Source organism: Mizuhopecten yessoensis, unplaced genomic scaffold, assembly GCF_002113885.1.
Source record: "Mizuhopecten yessoensis strain PY_sf001 unplaced genomic scaffold, ASM211388v2 scaffold10347, whole genome shotgun sequence".
Taxonomy (NCBI): domain Eukaryota; kingdom Metazoa; phylum Mollusca; class Bivalvia; order Pectinida; family Pectinidae; genus Mizuhopecten; species Mizuhopecten yessoensis.
The window spans coordinates 146,431-170,630 of NW_018408501.1; the positions used below are offsets into that span (position 1 = coordinate 146,431).

At 39.5% G+C, this 24,200-nt stretch overlaps 1 protein-coding gene across 1 annotated transcript; it reads right to left on the bottom strand.

Annotated features, from left to right (window-relative positions):
- Positions 1-10,260: 10,260 nt before the first annotated feature.
- LOC110460274 (endoglucanase-like) lies at positions 10,261-18,352 on the bottom strand. Its single transcript, XM_021513097.1, has 3 exons — positions 18,254-18,352; positions 11,657-11,899; positions 10,261-10,644 (listed from the first exon to the last, which is right to left on the bottom strand). The coding sequence occupies exons 1-3, from the start codon at positions 18,288-18,290 to the stop codon at positions 10,331-10,333; spliced, it is 594 nt and encodes a 197-aa protein (XP_021368772.1). The 5' UTR covers positions 18,291-18,352; the 3' UTR covers positions 10,261-10,330.
- Between the last annotated feature and the right edge of the window lie 5,848 nt (positions 18,353-24,200).

Here is a 24,200-nt window from a genome sequence, read left to right on the forward strand (position 1 = left end):
TGGATCTAGCTTCAACAATACAGACAGTGTGACACTGGATCTAGCTTCAACAATACAGACAGTGTGACACTGAATCTAGCTTTAACAATACAGACAGTGTGACATTGGATCTAGCTTCAACAATACAGACAGTGTGACACTGGATCTAGCTTCAACAATACAGACAGTGTGACACTGGATCTAGCTTCAACAATACAGACAGTGTGACACTGGATCTAGCTTCAACAATATAGACGGTACTAGTGTGACAATAAAATATTAAGGATTCATTCTACATTGTTAATCTTGCCTGAAGGTCAATCATTGATAGATTTACGGTAATACAGTTTGTACGCTACCTGTTTGAGGCTCGAGAATATGGAGCGTTAATGTTACGTATAGCAGGATGTTAGTATCACGTAAGGATTACAAAACTTAGCTCACTTAAGTTTAATGTCAGTGAGATAAAGGTAGCAAAAATTATCATTATATAAAGTAACCTACAATTGTTTGCTTTCTTAAACATGCTCAAGTGTATACTTATATAGGGACAGTACCTGGGCCCGTATTCATGAAACCGTTCTCATGCTCAACTATGGATTCTGTGCTCAAGCCTAAATTCTTGTTCTTGTTGTAACTTAATAAATACATCTTGTTTTCTCAAAGATTTGGAAACATTTTGAAGAGACTTGGAGCTAAATACTGTTTCAATGTTTACATTTGACTTTTTGATCATTTGAAATGATTAAAGCGAGTTAAAAGAAAGTTGGTTTGAGCACAGAATCCATGTTTGAGCATAAGAACAGTTTCATGAATATGGGCCGTGATCCTATAAAACTGACTTTGTATACAGACTTATATATAGGGACAGTACCTGATCCCATTAAGGGACTTTGTATACTTAAGCACGTGCTGTTGTACATATGGACAACACCCACACCAGTCTGTCACTACAACACCTTCCACCTTGCACGTTGAAAGCATCGATTACAGATGCTTTTGTTGAAGACACATGGAGTGATTCTGACCAAGATGATGTAGTTTCTGCTGCTTAGGTGGTGGCCTGTCCTCTGCCCAGAGACACTCTAGTGGGTTTGATTCTCGAAAGACCATAGGGCAAATAATCTTATCTAGTTTATATGTGTGAGTGTAGAGTGTACATACAGAGACCTATATAGCTACATCCCTATACAGACAAGTCATAAACTGAACACACTAGTCCAAGTGACTTCATAGTTTCTATGCATCAAAACTGTGTAAATATGCTGCTTGTTTCTACAAATAAGTGAAAATGTCGTGAAGTATACAGGACTGTTTCTGAAAAAAGACAGCTCGTATTTGAAGTGTTAATTACTCAGACAGTTCTAAATATTTTTCTTAGATTTGCTGTTTACTCAACCTCAATTAATTCACGGCAAAGAACAACCTAAAATGTCGCATTTTGCGCTGCTGTTTTGTCAAGGTCAGTCATTTTATTGGTGGTATGAAGTGTTATCTGTCAATGCCAAGGTCAGTCATTTTATTGGAGGTATGTAGTGCTGTCTGTCAACGCCAAGGTCAGACATTTTATTGGAGGTACGTAGTGTTATCTGTCAACCCCAAGGTCAGACATTTTTTTGGAGGTGTGTAGTGCTGTCTGTCAACCCCAAGGGCAGACATTTTATTGGTGGTATGTAGTTTTACTGTCAACGCCAAGGTCAGACATTTTATTGGAGGTACGTAGTGTTATCTGTCAACCCCAAGGTCAGACATTTTATTGGAGGTATGTAGTGCTATCTGTCAACGCCAAGGTCAGACATTTTATTGGAGGTGTGTAGTGCTGTCTGTCAACCCCAAGGTCAGACATTTTATTGGTGGTATGTAGTTTTACTGTCAACGCCAAGGTCAGACATTTTATTGGAGGTATGTAGTGTTATCTGTCAACGCCAAGGTCAGACATTTTATTGGAGGTATGTAGTGTTATCTGTCAACGCCAAGGTCAGACATTTTATTGGTGGTATGTAGTGTTATCTGTCAACGCCAAGGTCAGACATTTTATTGGAGGTATGTAGTGCTGTCTGTCAACGCCAAGGTCAGACATTTTATTGGTGGTATGTAGTGCTGTCTGTCAACGCCAAGGTCAGACATTTTATTGGTGGTATGTAGTGTTATCTGTCAACGCCAAGGTCAGCCATTTTATTGGTGGTATGTAGTGCTGTCTATCAACGCAAAGGTCAGACATTTTATTGGTGGTATGTAGTGTTATCTGTCAAAGCCAAGGTCAGACATTTTATTGGAGGTATGTAGTGTTATCTGTCAACGCCAAGGGCACACATTTTATTGGAGGTATGTAGTGCTGTCTGTCAATGCCAAGGTCAGATATTTTATTGGTGGTATGTAGTGCTGTCTATCAACGCAAAGGTCAGACATTTTATTGGTGGTATGTAGTGCTGTCTGTCAACGCCAAGGTCATACATTTTATTGGTGGTATGTAGTGCTGTCTGTCAACACCAAGGTCAGACATTTTATTGGTGGTATGTAGTGCTGTCTGTCAACGCCAAGGTCAGACATTTTATTGGAGGTTTGTAGTGTTATCTGTCAACCCCAAGGTCAGACATTTTATTGGAGGTTTGTAGTGTTATCCGTCAACGCCAAGGTCAGACATTTTATTGGAGGTATGTAGTGCTGTCTGTCAACGCCAAGGTCAGACATTTTATTGGAGGTTTGTAGTGTTATCTGTCAACGCAAAGGTCAGACATTCTATTGGAGGTTTGTAGTGTTATCTGTCAACCCCAAGGTCAGACATTTTATTGGAGGGTTGTAGTGTTATCTGCCAACGCCAAGGTCAGACGTTTTATTGGTGGTATGTAGTGCTGTCTATCAACGCAAAGGTCAGTCATTCTATTGGAGGTATGTAGTGCTCTCTGTCAACGCCAAGTTCAGTCATTTTATTGGAGGTTGGTAGTGTTATCTGTCAGCGCCAAGGTCAGACATTTTATCGGAGGTTTGTAGTGTTGTCTGTCAACGCCAAGTTCAGACATTTTATTGGAGGTATGTAGTGCTGTCTGTCAACGCCAAGGTCAGTATCATGTAGTTTATCGACAAGGGATCTGGCGACATTCCATGATATAACCGAGATATTTCCCTGTCTGTCCTAATGTCTATTGTGGGATTTCCCAGTGGAACCCTAAAGGAGCACTTCCGGGTGGGTTGAATCCATTGCCAGCGCGCGCCGTGTCCGGGAAGTACGTACCGTGAGAAGTTTTGACAGACGTATTCTCGCGTGTCGCCTCGCTGTACGATGGGCCACTACGAATCATCTTCGATACTCCAGGGGTAGCGATGACTTGCCCTCTAGCCTGTAGACCGGATCGTAATCCTTGGCTAGCGAAAATGACCAATGGATATACTGATAGAAAAAAGACCTATCTACCCATTAACTGTCGAATAATGACCATAAAACAACTGGTCAAAATCGTATTTTACTTTATTAGGATCATTCACTTTGTAAAATAAATCTCATGACCGAAACACAAAAGTACCCTCGTAAATGCGATATTTCTATCAAATAATTTTTAGTAAAATGTAATCCCCGGGGACTTGCTCTGATATAGACAACCACAATATTAAACAACTGCACAGTATTTAAGTTCAACAACAGGGCCATGGACGCATTCATATCTTACAGGTGTTTTCTAGTTAGATACATCTGGGTATGTAGCATGTATCTTCCTCATAAACCTAATGATATATGTCGATAGTTCGGAATAGCATACATTAAATTACGCTGAACAACTTAGTTTACGTCCAAATACAGCTGTAACAAATTCTCAGCTCCCTGCGATCAACATGCAATTGATCATACGGCATATCGGATAAACTTAACGGATGGTAAATGTCTTTAAATCGGCATTAGGAGAAATCAGATTGTTGGGTAAAAAGTAAAGGGTAATGGTCTAAACGGTTTGAGGTCAAGACAAGAGTAAAAGAGGCATCTGTCATTCCCGGATTCATGTTTTTAGCTTACCTGGCCCGAAGGGCCAAGTGAGCTTATGGCATGGTGCGGCGTCCATCGTCTGGCGTCAACTTTTTACTTTAAACAACTTCTTCTCAATAACCAAAAGGCCTAGGGTGATGATATTTGGCCAGAAGCATGCTGGGATGAAGGGCTACCAAGTTTGTTCAAATAAATGACCTTCATCAATTTTCAAGGTCACAGGGGTCAAATATGTTAAAATCTTTAAGCAACTTCTTCTGAATAACCGAAAGGCCTAGGGTGATGATATTTAGCCAGTAACATGCTGGGGTGAAAGGCTACCAAGTTTGTTCACATAAATGACCTTGAATTATATTCAAGGTCACAGGGGTCAAATATGTTTAAAACCTAACAACTTCTTCTGAATAACCAAGAGACCTAGGATAATGATAGTTGGCCAGTAACATGCTGGTATGAAGGATTACCAAGATTGTTCAACCTAATATCCTTGTTCGACATTCAACGTCACGGGTATCATATGTTTAACTATTTCAATAGGTTCTTATTAATCAAACACCAATATTCTGCCTGTAGTTGTATTTTAGTCCACTTTTAAGACAATAAGTGTGAAATTAATACCAGGTGAGCGATTCAGGCCCATTGGGCCTCTTGTTTCCTCTTAGTTTTTAATACAGCTATGAAAAAAATAACAATTAGAAATAAAGACGTCCGTTGGACTTTTACATCAGAACTGGAGGATTTGGACGTTGCATGTGACTTAGCTTACATCAGAAAAGCAGATTAGTGGAAACGGCAGCCGCCCAAACAGTTAACGCAAAGAAAACGAAAGTAATGCACCTGATCACAAGAAATAAAAACGATATTTGCTATACATTTAGGGGTTTAGATCCACTTCCGGTAAACATGACACCCCCAATAATCATCTGAGATAAAGTGTTTACAAGATTTGTGGAAATAAGAACAATGAGGAAAAACATATCGAAAACATCAGAAATGGACATCCCTAATTACGTTATATAAAATATGACACAGGGCTGCTATATAGGGCTCCTACCCCCTTATCACTTTTAATCTACAGAGGTATCGCGTTATTAGCCATGCCGTGCAATGTCTACTGTGATATTCTTGATTCAAGACTTACCAAGTAAGAACAACTTTATTCCCGTCTAGTAGTCTTTATGAAGGTCAGGAAAATCTTATCGACATGGTGTTTTACAAATCCATTTTATTTAAAATACCCTTAGTTTAGATTTAGTAAGATTCCAACGTTTTGGCCCCTCGAGTCAATCAGTTTACTTTGTAAGTCTAGTATCAAGAATATCACAGAAGACTTTGCACGGCACTGTTAATAACGCGTAAACTTTGTATACTAAAAGTGAAAAGGGGGTATGAGCCCTATAGCAGCCCTGTGACATATTTTATATAGCGTAATCTAAAGTTATTTTGTTACTATATTCTAGGCTATTTGCTCTCCATTATCAATACGAAGATACTATTCTTTTCGAGGCATTCTGTTGCAAGTATAATTGTTAACTATTCAGTTAAATTATTACAGTAATATAAGCTCTTGGCTCTATAAAAAAAATACGGGTATAGAATCCCCGTGACAGAGATGCTCGTTTCTGGGCAAAAATATGAATTTACGGTAGATTATTTCACATCACCTGGCCCAAAGTTGTATTGTATGTAATTAATTGCTATATTGTTTGTTCATGGAAGATGATGCTAGCAAACATATTCAAAAACAGAATTCCTTTCCTGTTGGAGATGCAATACATTACGCTGATACTCTGTAACTTTCATAATCGGTTAAATATCGCGTCCTTTCTTGCAAAGGTCTGCTAACGAGATTTTTACTCAACAGCTATTTCCATTCTAGCACACGTAACCTACAAGATATATATTTAATGGTACCTTTGTTCACCTGACCACCCGGGCAGGCCAGGATTATCATAACTGACTTCGTGTTGAAGATATACCTTTATCCCCGTCTTAATTGAAGAGTATTCGTCCTCTGATCCTAAATCTTACTGGAGACTTATTAAACGGTAAATGAGATCAACTGGTACTTCACAATCTACACCTACTCCTGTAGATCCTCATACTAACACTACTGTTACTAATGAGGAAGATAAAGCTAACTTATTAAATGACTGTGTTTGTAATATTACACGAGTAAATGATAGTAACACTGTGGGTCCTATTGATAGTAACACTGTGGGTCCTATTGATAGTAACACTGTGGGTCCTATTGATAGTAACACTGTGGGTCCTATTGATAGTAACACTGTGGGTCCTATTGATAGTAACACTGTGGGTCCTATTGATAGTAACACTGTGGGTCCTATTGATAGTAACACTGTGGGTCCTATTGATAGTAACACTGTGGGTCCTATTGATAGTAACACTGTGGGTCCTATTGATAGTAACACTGTGGGTCCTATTGATAGTAACACTGTGGGTCCTATTGATAGTAACACTGTGGGTCCTATTGATAGTAACACTGTGGGTCCTATTGATAGTAACACTGTGGGTCCTATTGATAGTAACACTGTGGGTCCTATTGATAGTAACACTGTGGGTCCTATTGATAGTAACACTGTGGGTCCTATTGATAGTAACACTGTGGGTCCTATTGATAGTAACACTGTGGGTCCTATTGATAGTAACACTGTGGGTCCTATTGATAGTAACACTGTGGGTCCTATTGATAGTAACACTGTGGGTCCTATTGATAGTAACACTGTGGGTCCTATTGATAGTAACACTGTGGGTCCTATTGATAGTAACACTGTGGGTCCTATTGATAGTAACACTGTGGGTCCTATTGATAGTAACACTGTGGGTCCTATTGATAGTAACACTGTGGGTCCTATTGATAGTAACACTGTGGGTCCTATTGATAGTAACACTGTGGGTCCTATTGATAGTAACACTGTGGGTCCTATTGATAGTAACACTGTGGGTCCTATTGATAGTAACACTGTGGGTCCTATTGATAGTAACACTGTGGGTCCTATTGATAGTAACACTGTGGGTCCTATTGATAGTAACACTGTGGGTCCTATTGATAGTAACACTGTGGGTCCTATTGATAGTAACACTGTGGGTCCTATTGATAGTAACACTGTGGGTCCTATTGATAGTAACACTGTGGGTCCTATTGATAGTAACACTGTGGGTCCTATTGATAGTAACACTGTGGGTCCTATTGATAGTAACACTGTGGGTCCTATTGATAGTAACACTGTGGGTCCTATTGATAGTAACACTGTGGGTCCTATTGATAGTAACACTGTGGGTCCTATTGATAGTAACACTGTGGGTCCTATTGATAGTAACACTGTGGGTCCTATTGATAGTAACACTGTGGGTCCTATTGATAGTAACACTGTGGGTCCTATTGTTGAGCCAAACACTAAAAAACTCGTTTAGTTCTATTAGAGTAAATAGTAATGAAATTCGAGATGTTCTACAGATATTGAAGCTCGGTAAGGCATCGGGTGAGGATGGAATCAGTCATCATACGTTAAGAAATACCTCAGTCTGTTTTGTATTCCACTTGAAATTATTTCTAACATGTCTTAATCGGCAGGTATTTTCCCAAATGCTTGGAAAAAAGCCAAAGTCATGCCACTGTTTAAAAAAGGTGACAGGCATTCTTCTTCTAACTATAGGCCAATTTCACTTCAATCTACTGTTGGAAAGTTTTTGAGCGAGTAATCTTCAAACACCTACATAATTATTTCTTAGAAAACTCATTGTTTTATAAGTACCAGTCTGGTTTTATGTATGCTCATTCTACTGTATATACTAATAATAATTCGAGGTTCTTATATACCGCTTTATCACAACCTAGTTCGAAGGTCGCCTCAAAGCGGTTCACAAATTATTATCCGTGGTTATATAGGGCCTTTGCAACCAGCCGATACCTTTCGGTGCTAACAGCTAGCATTCAACAATTCTAGCGCTGTCCAATTTTCAGCTCATTGAAATTTATCACATTTGTATTGCCCTTGAAGAAAAAAATATGTATGTATGGTATTTTGTGATATTTCCAAGGCTTTTGATCGGGTTTGGCATAAGGGTTTGATGGTTAAGTTAAGTTCTTACGGAATAGTTGGTTAATTATATACCTGGTTATAGCATTATTTATTTAATAGGCAACAGAAAGGTTTCTTAAATAATTCTTATTCCCAATTAGGGTTGAACAAAGCAGGGCTTCCTCAAGGTTCAATTCCTGGACCGCTTTTGTTTTTAATATACATTAATGATATTGCAAATGTCTTTGAATCAGCTGCTCGTCTTTTTGCAGATGATATTTCTTTTTTTACAGTCTTCTTCATCTTGTCATGAAATGCAAACAGTATTGAATAGGGATCTTGAGTCTTTAAACTTATGGTCTAAAACTGTGTTGGAAACATTTAATCCAGACAAAACTGAGGTAATATTTATTTCTAATTCTATTGACATAGATTAAGATTTAGATTTGAAATTTGATGGAAAAGACTTAAATTTTACAGACCATCATAAGCATCTGGTAGTAGTTTTTAATTCTAGCGTGCAATTGGGGGAATCATATTAATGCCATTTATAGTTCAGTTATGAAGAAAATTAACGTCTTACGAAGATTGAAATATTTGCTAAATAGGAATAGTCTTCTAAAAAATTATAAATCATTCATTTTAAAAGTTTTAGAATATGCTTGTAAATTATGGGATGGTTGTACTAAATTTGAATCAGAAAAGTTAGAGAAAGCTGCTCGAATTATATCCGGCCTTCCTTCTTATGCCCGTATCGAAGATTTACATTTTGAAACAGGTTTAGAAACTCTTTCTAATCGTCGAAAACGTAGAAAACTCCAACTTTTATATAAAATGCAAAATAACTTAACTCCAGATTATCTATTCTAGCACACGTAACCCAGAAGACAATATAGAGGGTCGGAGGTCAGATAATTATTTAATGGGAACTTTGTTCACCTGACAGCCCGGGCAGGCCAGTATTAGACCACAATTGACTTCGTTTTGAAGACAGACCTTTATCCCCGTCTAGCAATCTGTATGAAGGTCAGGAAAATCTCATCGACATGGTGTTTTACAGATCCTTTTTTTTCTTTTAATAACACTTATTTCATTGTAATTCACATATATTTCGAAATGGCAACATGGTGTTATAACATGGTGCAATAAAACGTTTTCTTTGTTTACCGCCTGATGTTGTGCATCCAGTATTTTTTTTCTTTTTTTCTGACTATTTTTTATGGCGTTATGGCACTTTATTGGAAAATTCTTGTCCGGACAACTTCTTCTAAACTATTGGGCCAAGTTCAACGAAAGTTTTCAGATATGGTAACTACCCCTTAACGTTTTGTATCAAGGTATTGTGTTATCCATTCCTACCCTCTTTTACGAAGTCATGGTCCTTTGTTGAAAAGCCTTTGTCTGCCTCCTCAACTTGGGCCGATTTCCATGAAAGCTTACAGATATGGTAACTACCCCCTGACGTTGTGCATCTTGGTAGTATATTTGTCATTCAAACTCTTATTACGGAGTTATGACCCTTTGTTGAAAAATCATTCTCCAGACAACTCTTCTTTAACTACTAGACCGATTTTAACGGAATCTTACAGATATGATAGCTATCCCCGTCATCGTGTAGTTGTGTACTTCCTATTTATTATTACATTTGTTTCATCTCCATTTAGGCACACGGTTTTTGCGTTATTTTTATCTATATCTTAAAACTGATAGCAGAGAAATATGTTAATTCCTTAAGTCAGAATAAAATCTGTGTATGGGATGGAGGAATGACAAATACAAAATGTAGGTCACTGTGACCTGTTGTTCTACCTTTGACTTCAGCCTCTGAGACTAACCAGATTTGGAATGCAAGTATGTTTTGGAACGGGGAGAACAGGAGGTATGTCACTGCGACCTATATGCTAAAATAGATGTACAGCTCAGTTAATGAAGAAAGCATTACTGGCGGGGGACTATGGATTGCTCTGCAATACTTTTCCTTATTTAGCCTTTGCTTACAGTTTTAGTTTGTGCTGTCTGTCTTTCTGTGACTCAAGTCAAGTGTGTACATAAAAAATTATGTAGTTGAGTTGGTGTGTTGCAGTGCCTAAGCCTGAGTTTGCGTGCCTCCACCATTGATGGGTAAGTATTGATCTATACATCCAGCTTCAGACTAGAAGCTAGTTTACACCACGCAGTACAATTAACTACAGATATAACCTTCAAACGGGGGATATATTTGCCACGAATTGTTCTGAAAATAATAAACCAACGTCATTGTGATACGTTTCAACTGTTTATTGGTTAAACAGCTGTTGATGGATGGTATTAATTGTAGATGAGATAGGTAGAATTAGGGGCCTACTTTAGGACATTCACACTGCCTGTAAAAGCCGTCATTAGGGGTCATTCCCTCGTGATGGTTACAGTCAATTTCGTCGACTGTAACTTCAGGATTATCCCAGCCAAGTCGGCTAACCTGACCACCGCCATTCTCTAGGTCAAAATGGTAGGCATAACCGAATGTGTTCTGACCACCTTCCCACGGGGGAGTTGGCTGAGCACACCAAGCCATATTTGGAGACACCGCCGGGCAAAGGTTTGTCACCATGAAGACCTTTGATTGGCCTTCACCAGTTGATTTTCCATGTCCGTCCACAAACCCACCTACAACGACCATTAGATGTAATACAACTGAACGAACCTCAATGCCTTTTGACAGAAAATCACGTTTAAATCAAATAATATTTATGTTTTCAAGATAATTAAGTACATAAAAACCCATTCAGGAGAACTGTTCTGGCGATTCATGGAAAAATTACGTTAGTAGCATAAACAGTCAACAAACAATTTTTTTTTAATGCGGAAACTATGATAAACTATTAGGAAAATGGACTGACCAATATTACCGTTATACTTCTTAGACCATGCCTGTAGTGATAAATACAATGTACAACAGATACCATACCTGTAGTTATCAATATCACAGACACCATACCTGTAGTAATCAATATCACAGACACCATACCTGTAGTGATCAATATCGCAAACACCATACCTGTAGTGATCAAATCGCAGATACCATGGCTGCAGTGATCAATATTACAGATACCATACCTGTAGTGATCAATATCACAGATACCATACCTGTAGTGATCAATATTACAGATACCATACCTGTAGTGATCAATATTACAGATACCATACCTTTAGTGATAAATACAACAGATACCATACTTGAAGTGATCAATATCACAGATACCATACATGTAGTGATCAATATTACAGATACCATACCTGTAGTAATCAATATCACAGACACCATACCTGTAGTGATCAATATCACAGATACCATACCTGTAGTAATCAATATCACCGATACCATACCTGTAGTGATCAATATCACAGATACCATACCTGTAGTGATAAATACAACAGATACCATACCTGTAGTGATCAATATCACAGATACCATACCTTTAGTGATCAATATTACAAATACCATACCTGTAGTGATCAATATTACAGATACCATACCTGTAGTGATCAATATCACAAATACCATACCTGTATTGATCAATATCACAGATACCATACCTGTAGTGATAAATATCAGACACCATACCTGTAGTTATGCTTAGCACAATTATTAAATTATTATTAACTGCTAGTATTTTACCTGTAGTGGTCAATTTGACGCAATGTCCACACTTAGATCCACACCACGTCTTGCGTCCAGAGTCGAAAAACATCTGACTGGCCGCGGCTACGTAATGGTCCTGGTTCCAACGGAAGGGCGTGTTGCCGTGACCACACCCACACGCTCCTTTGAAGGAGTCATGGTAGTTGGTTGTAGAGCCACACAACTTACCATTGTACCTCCGGGGACTGCCCGAGCATTTCTGGCCCCCCTCCACACAGCCTGCGCACCAGATATCGGACGTTACTAGTCCACTTATCATGTCAAGTGTATTCTTTGCATTATTTTACTGCTGTTAAAAACATCGTTTCTTTATATCGAAATTCATACAATCAGACTAATTGCAACAATGCTCCTTTTCTGACAAGAAAATGTGTAGAAATCAAGATGTCAGTTGTCTAAAAATATGGATTATCACCTTGCTTTATTATTTTGATTTTCTAAGCTTACTTCACTTTGTATTCTGGTGTAAATATCATGCACATTGTATGATGTCATATATAATTAACGGATTAGCTTCCACTCCATACATAGTAGACACATAGTGTAAAATGGTGAAAAGTCGTGATATACAAAGTACAAACGTGTGTGTGTGTTCTTTTGAGTTCCAAGTCAGCTAGAAAAAGGTCCATTAACATGTTTTATATATCTAACCTGAAAAGTGTACATACAATTAGCATCCAAAAAGAGACAGCAATTGCGATTTTTGAGAGCATTAAGGAGGTCCCTGGCTAGCTCTCACTTAAACAAGGTGTCGGTGGGGCCTGTAGCAGTTTTGTGGTGGCGAAAGGTTCTGAGTTTGAGAGAATAGCTGTCATGTTTGCTGTTGATATCCAGAAACCAGGAGAGGATGATATGTATTGACACAAATTGCCTTAAATTATCGGAATTTAGCGGTTAAACCCATGCCTGTGTGTTGTATTATTTTGGTATTGTGAAATAGCAATTTATTTCATGACAGAAAGTTTTATGAAATAAGCTGACCGGATGGAATACCTGAACTTATCTAGAAGCTTCAACTACCTGAGTATGTTTTGTTAAATGATTTAATAGGGCACTGTTATTATTCCTACGTTTAAAACTGTACAATAAGCGATGGAAACAACTGTTTCATCACTGAACGGCCAATAGAACCAATGTTTACAGACTTTAGAACTCTTTGGGTATTTTTGATACCGAAGTTTTACTGGAGGAGAAGGGCTATATATTGTAAGGTGGGAGACTATGGATTGTGGGGTGAGAGAACTATGGATTGTAAGGTGAGAAATTGTAAGGTGAGGAACTATGGATTGTAAGGTGAGGAACTATGGATTGTAAGGTGAGGGACTATGTATTGTAAGGTGGGAGACTATGGATTGTAAGGTGAGGGACTATGTATTGTAAGGTGGGAGACTATGGATTGTAAGGTGAGAGGACTATGGATTGTAAAATGAGGGACTATGGATTGTATGGTGAGGGAATATGGATTGTAAGGAGGGGACTATGAATTGTTAAGTGGGGGACTTTGGAATGTAAGGTGAGAGGACTATTGATTGTAAGGTGAGAGGACTATGGATTGTAAGGTGAGGGACTATGGATTGTAAGGAGGGGGCTATCGATTGTAAGGTGAGGGACTATGGATTGTAACGTGGGGGACTATGGATTGTAAGGAGGGGCTATGCATTGCAAGGCGTGGGACTATGGATTTTAAGGTGAGGGACTATGGATTGTAATGTGGGGAACTATGGATTATAAGGTGTGGGACTATGGATTGTATGGTGATGGACTATGGATTGTAAGGAATGTTTGGTTTGTAAGGAGGGGACTATGGCTTGTAAGAAGGGGAACTATGGGTTGTTATGTGGGGGGGTATTGATTGTAGGGTGAGGGGCTATGGATTGTAAGGTGGGGGACTATGTATTGTAAGGAGGGGAACTATGAATTGTAAGGAGGGGAACTATGGATTGTAAGGTGAGGGGGCTGTGGATTGTAAGGAGGGGGCTGTGGATTGTAAGGAGGGGAACTATGGATTGTAAGGTTGGGGACTATGGACTGTAAGGAGGGGGCTGTGGATTGTAAGGAGGGGGCTGTGGATTGTAAGGAGGGGGCTGTGGATTGTAAGGAGGGGAACAATGGATTGTAAGGAGGGGACTATGGATTGTAAGGTTGGGGACTATGGATTGTAAGGCGGGGACTATGCATTGTTAGGTAGGAGACTTTGGTCTGTAAGGAGGGGGACTATGGATTGTAAGGAGGGGGTGTTTGGACTGTAAGGCGGGGTATAATGGATTGTAATGGGGGGGGGGGCTATGATTTGTTAGGAGGGGGCTATGTGTTGCCAGGTGGGGGCTATGGATTTTAAGGAGGAAGACTATGGATTGTTAGGTGAGGGACTATGGATTGTAAGGTGAGGGACTATAGATTGTAAGGTGAAGGACTATGGATTGTAAGGTGAGGGACTATGGATTGTAAGGTGAGGGACTATGTATTGTAACGTGAGGGACTATGGATTGTAAGGAGGGGAACTATGGATTGCAATGTGAGGGACCATGTATTGAAAGGAGGGGGTATGTAATGTAAGGACTGGGCTTTGTATTGTAAGGAGGGGGCTATATATTGTAAGGAGGGGGCTATGGATTGTAAGGAGGGGGCTTTGGATTGTAAGGAGGGGCTATATATTGTAAGGAGGAGGCTATGGATTGTAAGGAGGGGGCTATATATTGTAAGGAAGGGGCTATGAATTGTAAGGTGAGGGCTATGTGTTGCCAGGTGGGGGCTATGGATTTTAAGGAGGGAGACTATGTATTGTAAGGTGTGGGACTTTAGATTGTATGGAGGGGAACTATGGATTGTAGGGTGAGGGACTATGTATTGTAAGGAGGGGAACTATGGATTGCAATGTGAGGGACCATGTATTGTAAGGAGGGGAACTATGGATTGTAGAGTGAGGGACTATGGATTGTAAGGTGAGGGACTATGTATCGTAAGGTGAGGGACTATGTATTGTAAGGTGAGGGACTATGTATTGTAAGGAGGGGAACTATGGATTGCAATGTGAGGGACCATGTATTGTAAGGAGGGGGCTATGTATTGTAAGGACTGTGCTATGTATTGTAAGGAGGGGGCTATATATTGTAAGGAGGGGGCTATGGATTGTAAGGGGAGAGACTGGATTGTAAGGTTGGGGACTATGTATTGTAAGGAGGGGCTATGGATTGTAAGGAGGGGGCTATGTATTGTAAGGTGAGGGACTATGTATTGTAAGGTGAGGGACTATGGATTGTAAGGTGAGGGACTATGGATTGTAAGGTGAGGGACTATGGATTGTCAGGTGGGGGACTATGTATTGTAAGGAGGGGGCTATGGATTGTAAGGAGGGGGCTATGGATTGTAAGGAGGGGGATATGGATTGTAAGGTGAGAAACTATGGATTGTAAGGTGGGGGACTATGGATTGTAAGGTGAGGGACTATAGACTGTAAGGTGAGGGACTATGTAATGTAAGGAGGGGGATATGGATTGTAAGGTGGGGGACTATGTATTGTAAGGAGGGAGCTATGGATTGTAAGGTGAGGGACTATGGATTGTAAAGTGGGGGACTATGTATTGTAAGGAGGGGGCTATGTATTGTAAGGTGGGGGCTATAGATTGTAAGGAGGGGCTATATATTGTAAGGATGAGGCTTTGGATTGTAAGGAAGGGGGCTATATATTGTAAGGAAGGGGCTATGAATTGTAAGGTGAGGGCTATGTGTTGCCAGGTGGGGGCTAGGGATTTTAAGGAGGGAGACTATGTATTGTAAGGTGTGGGACTTTAGATTGTATGGAGGGGAACTATGGATTGTAGAGTGAGGGACTATGGATTGTAAGGTGAGGGACAATGTATTGTAAGGTGAGGGACTATGGATTGTAAGGAGGGGAACTATGGATTGTGAGGAGGGGAACTATGGATTGTGAGGAGGGGGACTATGTATTGTAATGAGGGGCTATGAATTGTTAGGTGGGAGACTTTGGACTGTAAGGTTGGGGACTATGGATTGTAAGGCGGGGACTTTGCATTGTAAGGTGGGGGACTATGTATTTATTGAGGGGCTATGAATTGTTAGGTGGGAGACTTTAGACTGTAAGGAGGGGGACTATGGATTGTAAGGAGGGGGTGTTTGGACTGTAAGGCGGGGTATAATGGATTGTAATGAGTGGGGGGGGGAGGCTTTGAATTGTTAGGAGGGGGCTATGTGTTGCCAAGTGGGGGGCTATCTGTTTTAAGGCGGTGGGCTATGGATTTTAAGGAGGGAGACTATATATTGTAAGGTGTGGGACTATGGATTGTAAGGAGGGGAACTATGGATTGTAGGGTGAGGGACTATGGATTGTACGGTGAGGGACTATGGATTGTTATGTGAGGGACCATGTAATGTAAGGAGGGGGCTATGGATTGTAAGGTGGGGGACTATGTATTGTAAGGAGGGAACTATGGATTGTAAGGAGGGGCTATGTATTGTAAGGAGGGGGATATGGATTGTAATGTGAGGGACTATGTATTGTAAGGAGGGGAACTATGGATTGTAAGGTGGGGGACTATGTATTGTAAGGAGGGGGCTATGGATTGTAAGGAGGGGGCTATGGATTGTAAGGAGGGGGCTATGGACTGTATGGTGAGGGACTATGTATTGTATAGAGGGGGCTTTGGATCGCTCACAATACTTTGCCAGGGCATTGCATTAAATCTCAAATCAATTGTATCGGTGTTATATTGAAAATGGTACCCCGTGGAAGATGAAATCGGGATCAGTTTTTATCGTTGAAAATGGACCCGCGAAGCCGTGGAAAAAGGAACCCGACTCATTTTTTTGCATATACCCGTTGAAAATGGACCCCGTCGAAAAGTGAACCATTCGAATCATTGATATATTAATTTAAAATATCCACTTAAAGTTAACTTAATGAGGTCATGTGACCTTTTTCTCAAAACTTGACCTTCACTTTAAAATCACTGAGTTTAGAAATTAACTACCTATTGATGTGTCCTAATTAGGTCACCGTGACCTATGTCTCAAAATTTGACCTACACTATACAATATAGTCATCGGGTTAATAAGAAATGAACATCAAACTAATGTTTGACAATATTTGGTCACTGTGACCTAGTTTTCAAGATTGTATCTACATTCTCAAAAATAGTCATAGGACTGAGAAATTAACATTTAACACTTGTTAGACAAACTTAGGTGTGCCTGTGACCTAATTAAGTGTAATAACAACAGTTCTAAGTTAATTTGTTAACACAATGACAATTTTTAGTAATGTAGGTAATTTTTTTCAAAAGTTTGTGACAGTGACCTTATTAGGTAAATAAGAAGTATGTGCATATTTCTGAACCCAGTGATAATTTCTATTAGTGTAGGTCACGGTAACCTGATTTGGTCGGATGATTGACGATAACAGATAAGACGTGAGATCACTAAGGTCGGACAAGGTGAGCTAATAGGACTATTATAAGGCTCCGTTTTTCACGGTCAATTTTCAACGGGCTATACGTGGAAAATTGCACTCGTACGGGGCCATTTTCAACCGGAGAGTCAGTTTTGCACGGCTTCCCTGTTCCATTTACAATGTTGAAAACTGACCCCAGTTCCATTTTTCACGGGGTTCCTATAATTCCATTATAGAGATCATTAAACAAATGTATGTAGCTATAGGACCGCAGGTGTAAAGTTTAGGTGAAAACCGCAGCATGGCCAAGTTTATGAGCCCCAATACACACCACATTATGATTTATCGAATTCCCCGATAGTTTAGTTTAGTTAAGTTTAAATTTTGTTTAACGTCCTATTAACAGCTAAGGTCAATTAAGGACGTGCCTCCATGTGTGAAGTGTATGCATGCTTGCGTGTGTGTATGCAGGATACAGGGTATGTTGTTGTACCTGCCTCCTTGTGATAGCGTGGATCTGATGTCGACTTTATAGTGCAATCTCACTGAAATGCCAGGCCGAAGGTCCCAAGCATAGCATTCCGCCCGGTCAAATTATACTGACAACGGGTGAACCAGCTGTTGCCATTCCCCTTTCTGCTGAATGTTAAGCAGTGAATAACAACGACCATTTTTAAGGACTTTGGTATATCCCGGCCTGGGGACAGAACCCATTGCCTTCCTCACCTGGGCGAACGCTCAACATTCAAGCCAAAAGTGAGGTGTTGCCAAGCAAGGCGCTAGGAAATAAAAGGTAGTTAGAAAGAAAGATCCCAAATATTGCAGTGGGCGCAGCAGATTTATTTTGGTTGCTTTTGTGTCCCGCAGTAGAGGACACCAAAGCAAATCCCTAATGCTGCAGGGGGTTCCCACATTAGTCACCCACTGCATGTATCGTAAGAATTTCTCCATACCTAAAGATGATAAGATAACAGCCAAACTTCCCCTTACTGCTAATATCCCCATACCTTATGGTAAGATGTCCGGTACTGCTGAAATATTCACGCGATTGTCGCCTTATCCAACACTTTTTTTTATCAGATAATATTTAAATATTTAACAAAGAGAATGAATATGTTCTTGTTTGTTTCAGTACTTCAAGTTGATCAAAGAACATGTGTACTCACCAACGAGAAGAAGAACAGCGACGAGCGCGGCGATCATGATTACAGGGCGGTAAGACTAGACGGGTCTTTTTATAGTCGCGATATCTACAGTGATAACGACATTCGGACAACGCAGGGCACGTCTAACAACTTCAATCATCTACGTTTCATACAAATAGCACTAACGCCTAAAGTCGCCAATAGCCATTGAGGAAATTTATGATCTGACGGTTAACTCCATGAAGTTACATGATTTCTTCAACTTGATTATAAAACACCAAACAGTGTAATATGCGAGTTGCGTCTTATATTTGGAATGCTATTACTTATCGTTAACTTCAGTGATTTATATTGCTGCTACAACAAAAACATCAAGTACATTTAGCCTATAGATACCCGGCATAATCAACCAACAAAAACGTCCAGCACATTTAGCCTATAGATACCCGGCATAATCAACCAAAACAAAAACGTCCAGCACATTTAGCCTACAGATACCCGGCATACTCAACCAACAAAAACGTCCAGCACATTTAGCCTATAGATACCCGGCATAATCAACCGAAACAAAAACGTCCAGCACATTTAGCCTATAGATACCCGGCATAATCAAACAATGAAAAACGTCAAGCACATTTAGCCTATAGATACCCGGCATAATCAACCAAAACAAAAACGTCCAGCACATTTAGCCTATAGATACCCGGCATAATCAACCAAAACAAAAACGTCCAGCACATTTAGCCTATAGATACCCGGCATAATCAACCAAAACAAAAACGTCCAGCACATTTAGCCTATAGATACCCGGCATAATCAACCAAAACAAAAACGTCCAGCACATTTAGCCTATAGATACCCGGCATAATCAACCAAAACAAAAACGTCCAGCACATTTAGCCTATAGATACCCGGCATAATCAACCAAAACAAAAACGTCCAGCACATTTAGCCTATAGATACCCGGCATAATCAACCAAAACAAAAACGTCCAGCACATTTAGCCTATAGATACCCGGCATAATCAACCAAAACAAAAACGTCCAGCACATTTAGCCTATAGATACCCGGCATAATCAACCAAAACAAAAACGTCCAGCACATTTAGCCTATAGATACCCGGCATAATCAACCAAAACAAAAACGTCCAGCACATTTAGCCTATAGATACCCGGCATAATCAACCAAAACAAAAACGTCCAGCACATTTAGCCTATAGATACCCGGCATAATCAACCAAAACAAAAACGTCCAGCACATTTAGCCTATAGATACCCGGCATAATCAACCAAAACAAAAACGTCCAGCACATTTAGCCTATAGATACCCGGCATAATCAACCAAAACAAAAACGTCCAGCACATTTAGCCTATAGATACCCGGCATAATCAACCAAAACAAAAACGTCCAGCACATTTAGCCTATAGATACCCGGCATAATCAACCAAAACAAAAACGTCCAGCACATTTAGCCTATAGATACCCGGCATAATCAACCAAAACAAAAACGTCCAGCACATTTAGCCTATAGATACCCGGCATAATCAACCAAAACAAAAACGTCCAGCACATTTAGCCTATAGATACCCGGCATAATCAACCAAAACAAAAACGTCCAGCACATTTAGCCTATAGATACCCGGCATAATCAACCAAAACAAAAACGTCCAGCACATTTAGCCTATAGATACCCGGCATAATCAACCAAAACAAAAACGTCCAGCACATTTAGCCTATAGATACCCGGCATAATCAACCAAAACAAAAACGTCCAGCACATTTAGCCTATAGATACCCGGCATAATCAACCAAAACAAAAACGTCCAGCACATTTAGCCTATAGATACCCGGCATAATCAACCAAAACAAAAACGTCCAGCACATTTAGCCTATAGATACCCGGCATAATCAACCAAAACAAAAACGTCCAGCACATTTAGCCTATAGATACCCGGCATAATCAACCAAAACAAAAACGTCCAGCACATTTAGCCTATAGATACCCGGCATAATCAACCAAAACAAAAACGTCCAGCACATTTAGCCTATAGATACCCGGCATAATCAACCAAAACAAAAACGTCCAGCACATTTAGCCTATAGATACCCGGCATAATCAACCAAAACAAAAACGTCCAGCACATTTAGCCTATAGATACCCGGCATAATCAACCAAAACAAAAACGTCCAGCACATTTAGCCTATAGATACCCGGCATAATCAACCAAAACAAAAACGTCCAGCACATTTAGCCTATAGATACCCGGCATAATCAACCAAAACAAAAACGTCCAGCACATTTAGCCTATAGATACCCGGCATAATCAACCAAAACAAAAACGTCCAGCACATTTAGCCTATAGATACCCGGCATAATCAACCAAAACAAAAACGTCCAGCACATTTAGCCTATAGATACCCGGCATAATCAACCAAAACAAAAACGTCCAGCACATTTAGCCTATAGATACCCGGCATAATCAACCAAAACAAAAACGTCCAGCACATTTAGCCTATAGATACCCGGCATAATCAACCAAAACAAAAACGTCCAGCACATTTAGCCTATAGATACCCGGCATAATCAACCAAAACAAAAACGTCCAGCACATTTAGCCTATAGATACCCGGCATAATCAACCAAAACAAAAACGTCCAGCACATTTAGCCTATAGATACCCGGCATAATCAACCAAAACAAAAACGTCCAGCACATTTAGCCTATAGATACCCGGCATAATCAACCAAAACAAAAACGTCCAGCACATTTAGCCTATAGATACCCGGCATAATCAACCAAAACAAAAACGTCCAGCACATTTAGCCTATAGATACCCGGCATAATCAACCAAAACAAAAACGTCCAGCACATTTAGCCTATAGATACCCGGCATAATCAACCAAAACAAAAACGTCCAGCACATTTAGCCTATAGATACCCGGCATAATCAACCAAAACAAAAACGTCCAGCACATTTAGCCTATAGATACCCGGCATAATCAACCAAAACAAAAACGTCCAGCACATTTAGCCTATAGATACCCGGCATAATCAACCAAAACAAAAACGTCCAGCACATTTAGCCTATAGATACCCGGCATAATCAACCAAAACAAAAACGTCCAGCACATTTAGCCTATAGATACCCGGCATAATCAACCAAAACAAAAACGTCCAGCACATTTAGCCTATAGATACCCGGCATAATCAACCAAAACAAAAACGTCCAGCACATTTAGCCTATAGATACCCGGCATAATCAACCAAAACAAAAACGTCCAGCACATTTAGCCTATAGATACCCGGCATAATCAACCAAAACAAAAACGTCCAGCACATTTAGCCTATAGATACCCGGCATAATCAACCAAAACAAAAACGTCCAGCACATTTAGCCTATAGATACCCGGCATAATCAACCAAAACAAAAACGTCCAGCACATTTAGCCTATAGATACCCGGCATAATCAACCAAAACAAAAACGTCCAGCACATTTAGCCTATAGATACCCGGCATAATCAACCAAAACAAAAACGTCCAGCACATTTAGCCTATAGATACCCGGCATAATCAACCAAAACAAAAACGTCCAGCACATTTAGCCTATAGATACCCGGCATAATCAACCAAAACAAAAACGTCCAGCACATTTAGCCTATAGATACCCGGCATAATCAACCAAAACAAAAACGTCCAGCACATTTAGCCTATAGATACCCGGCATAATCAACCAAAACAAAAACGTCCAGCACATTTAGCCTATAGATACCCGGCATAATCAACCAAAACAAAAACGTCCAGCACATTTAGCCTATAGATACCCGGCATAATCAACCAAAACAAAAACGTCCAGCACATTTAGCCTATAGATACCCGGCATAATCAACCAAAACAAAAACGTCCAGCACATTTAGCCTATAGATACCCGGCATAATCAACGAAATGAAAAACGTCCAGCACATTTAGCCTATAGATACCCGGCATAATCAACGAAATGAAAAACGTCCAGCACATTTAGCCTATAGATACGCGGCATAATCAACCAAAACAAAAACGTCCAGCACATTTAGCCTACAGATACCCGGCATAATCAACCAACAAAAACGTCCAGAACATTTAGCCTAGAGATACCCGACATAATCAACCAAAACAAAAACGTCCAGCACATTTAGACTATAGATACCCGGCATAATCAACCAAATAAAAAACGGCCAGCACATTTAGCCTATAGATACCCGGCATAATCACCAAAAACAAAAACGTCCAGCACATTTAGCCTATAGATAGCCGGCATAATCAATCAACTGTTGGTATTAGGTGTACATATGGTGTTGGGGTCCATCTTTTTGTATGTGTGATGTTTTATTTTGTATAATCTTCACTTTGAAATAGCTAATAATTTGAGAAAAATATATATATCAACCAAGTTCAAGTTCAAGTTCTTTACCAAACCCTTCCAAGGACTTTTACTCCATCTGTGCTATAGAACAACTGTACATATCAGTGAGCAACATGTCAATGATGCTATTTTTAAATTTTAACTATACACTTACAGGTATAACTGTACATAATCCTGTCAGTACGGATCTTAATTTATTGTCGTGTTCATGGTGGCTGTTAAATATACCACGACAGAAATATTCGTCAGTCCTTAATCAGTCTTTGTGTTACGGTATACCACCCCAGAAATATTCGTCAGTCCTTAATCAGTCATTGTGTTACGGTATACCACAACAGAAATTATCGTCAGTCCTTAATCAGTCTTTGTGTTACGGTATACCACAACAGAAATATTCTTTAGTCCTAAATCTGTCATTTTGTTACGGTATACCACAACAGAAATATTCTTTAGTCCTAAATCAGTCATTTTGTTACGGTATACCACAACAGAAATATTCGTTAGTATTAAATCAGTCATTGTGTTACGGTATACCACAACAGAAATATTCTTTAGTCCTAAATCAGTCATTTTGTTACGGTATACCACAACAGAAATATTCGTTAGTATTAAATCAGTCATTGTGTTACGGTATACCACAACAGAAGTATTCTTTAGTCCTAAATCAGTCATTTTGTTGCGGTATACCACAACAGAAATATTCGGTAGTCCTAAATCAGTCATTGTGTTACGGTATACCACAACAGAAATATGTGTAAATGTGTATTATAACGTTGTATATTTTATCATTATGCAAGCACAGTTTCTTTTTAACATTAGTATATATTAATCATCCATAACAAAAAGAAGTTCGTGATTTAATGCTAAAATACTGGACGGGATTCCATGATTTCACGTTCATCTGAACTTAACAAAAAAACAATTTATTAATTTTATGAGAACAATTTTTTTTTCTGAAAATTTCTTGAATAATGAAGTTGTACTTGTGTCGATCGAGATTATTTGTATTAAAAGTTCCACACATCAACTCTAAATTTAGAATGGTATCGATAGCGTCCCCCACCGGTCTGTGAGCATCATGTCCACCAAGCCCGCCAACCCTCCAGTTTACTAGCGACATATGTCTTGACTCGGAAATGAAATTTGATAGGATATTAACGTATGGTTAGAACCCAGCCAATCAGTCACGAGTACCTCCCCCATTCCTTCCTCTAGTCCAGCAGCTGAATCATTGGTATCAGCGGTTTATGTTTCTACTACAAGTCCTGCTGTTTTCGAAAGGTAAGTGGATTTATTTTGAATAGTTTTCATATTAAAGGCGATCACTGGAAAAAAAGGAGAAAAAATAACACATTATATTCATAACAATTCAAAAATTCTGTACAATTTCTTTCAGAATATTTTAGTGACTGGTATCCGCGAAAGTTAGGCAAAGTGATATTTCTCTTTCAGCTTTGTATTATGTATTGAAACTTTGTCCTCTTTGGTGTTAAGAGAATGGTTTCTCAAAATATCCAAGTAGTTTTACTGGTGTGATTTTAGTAAATTCTCTTCACCTTCATTTATA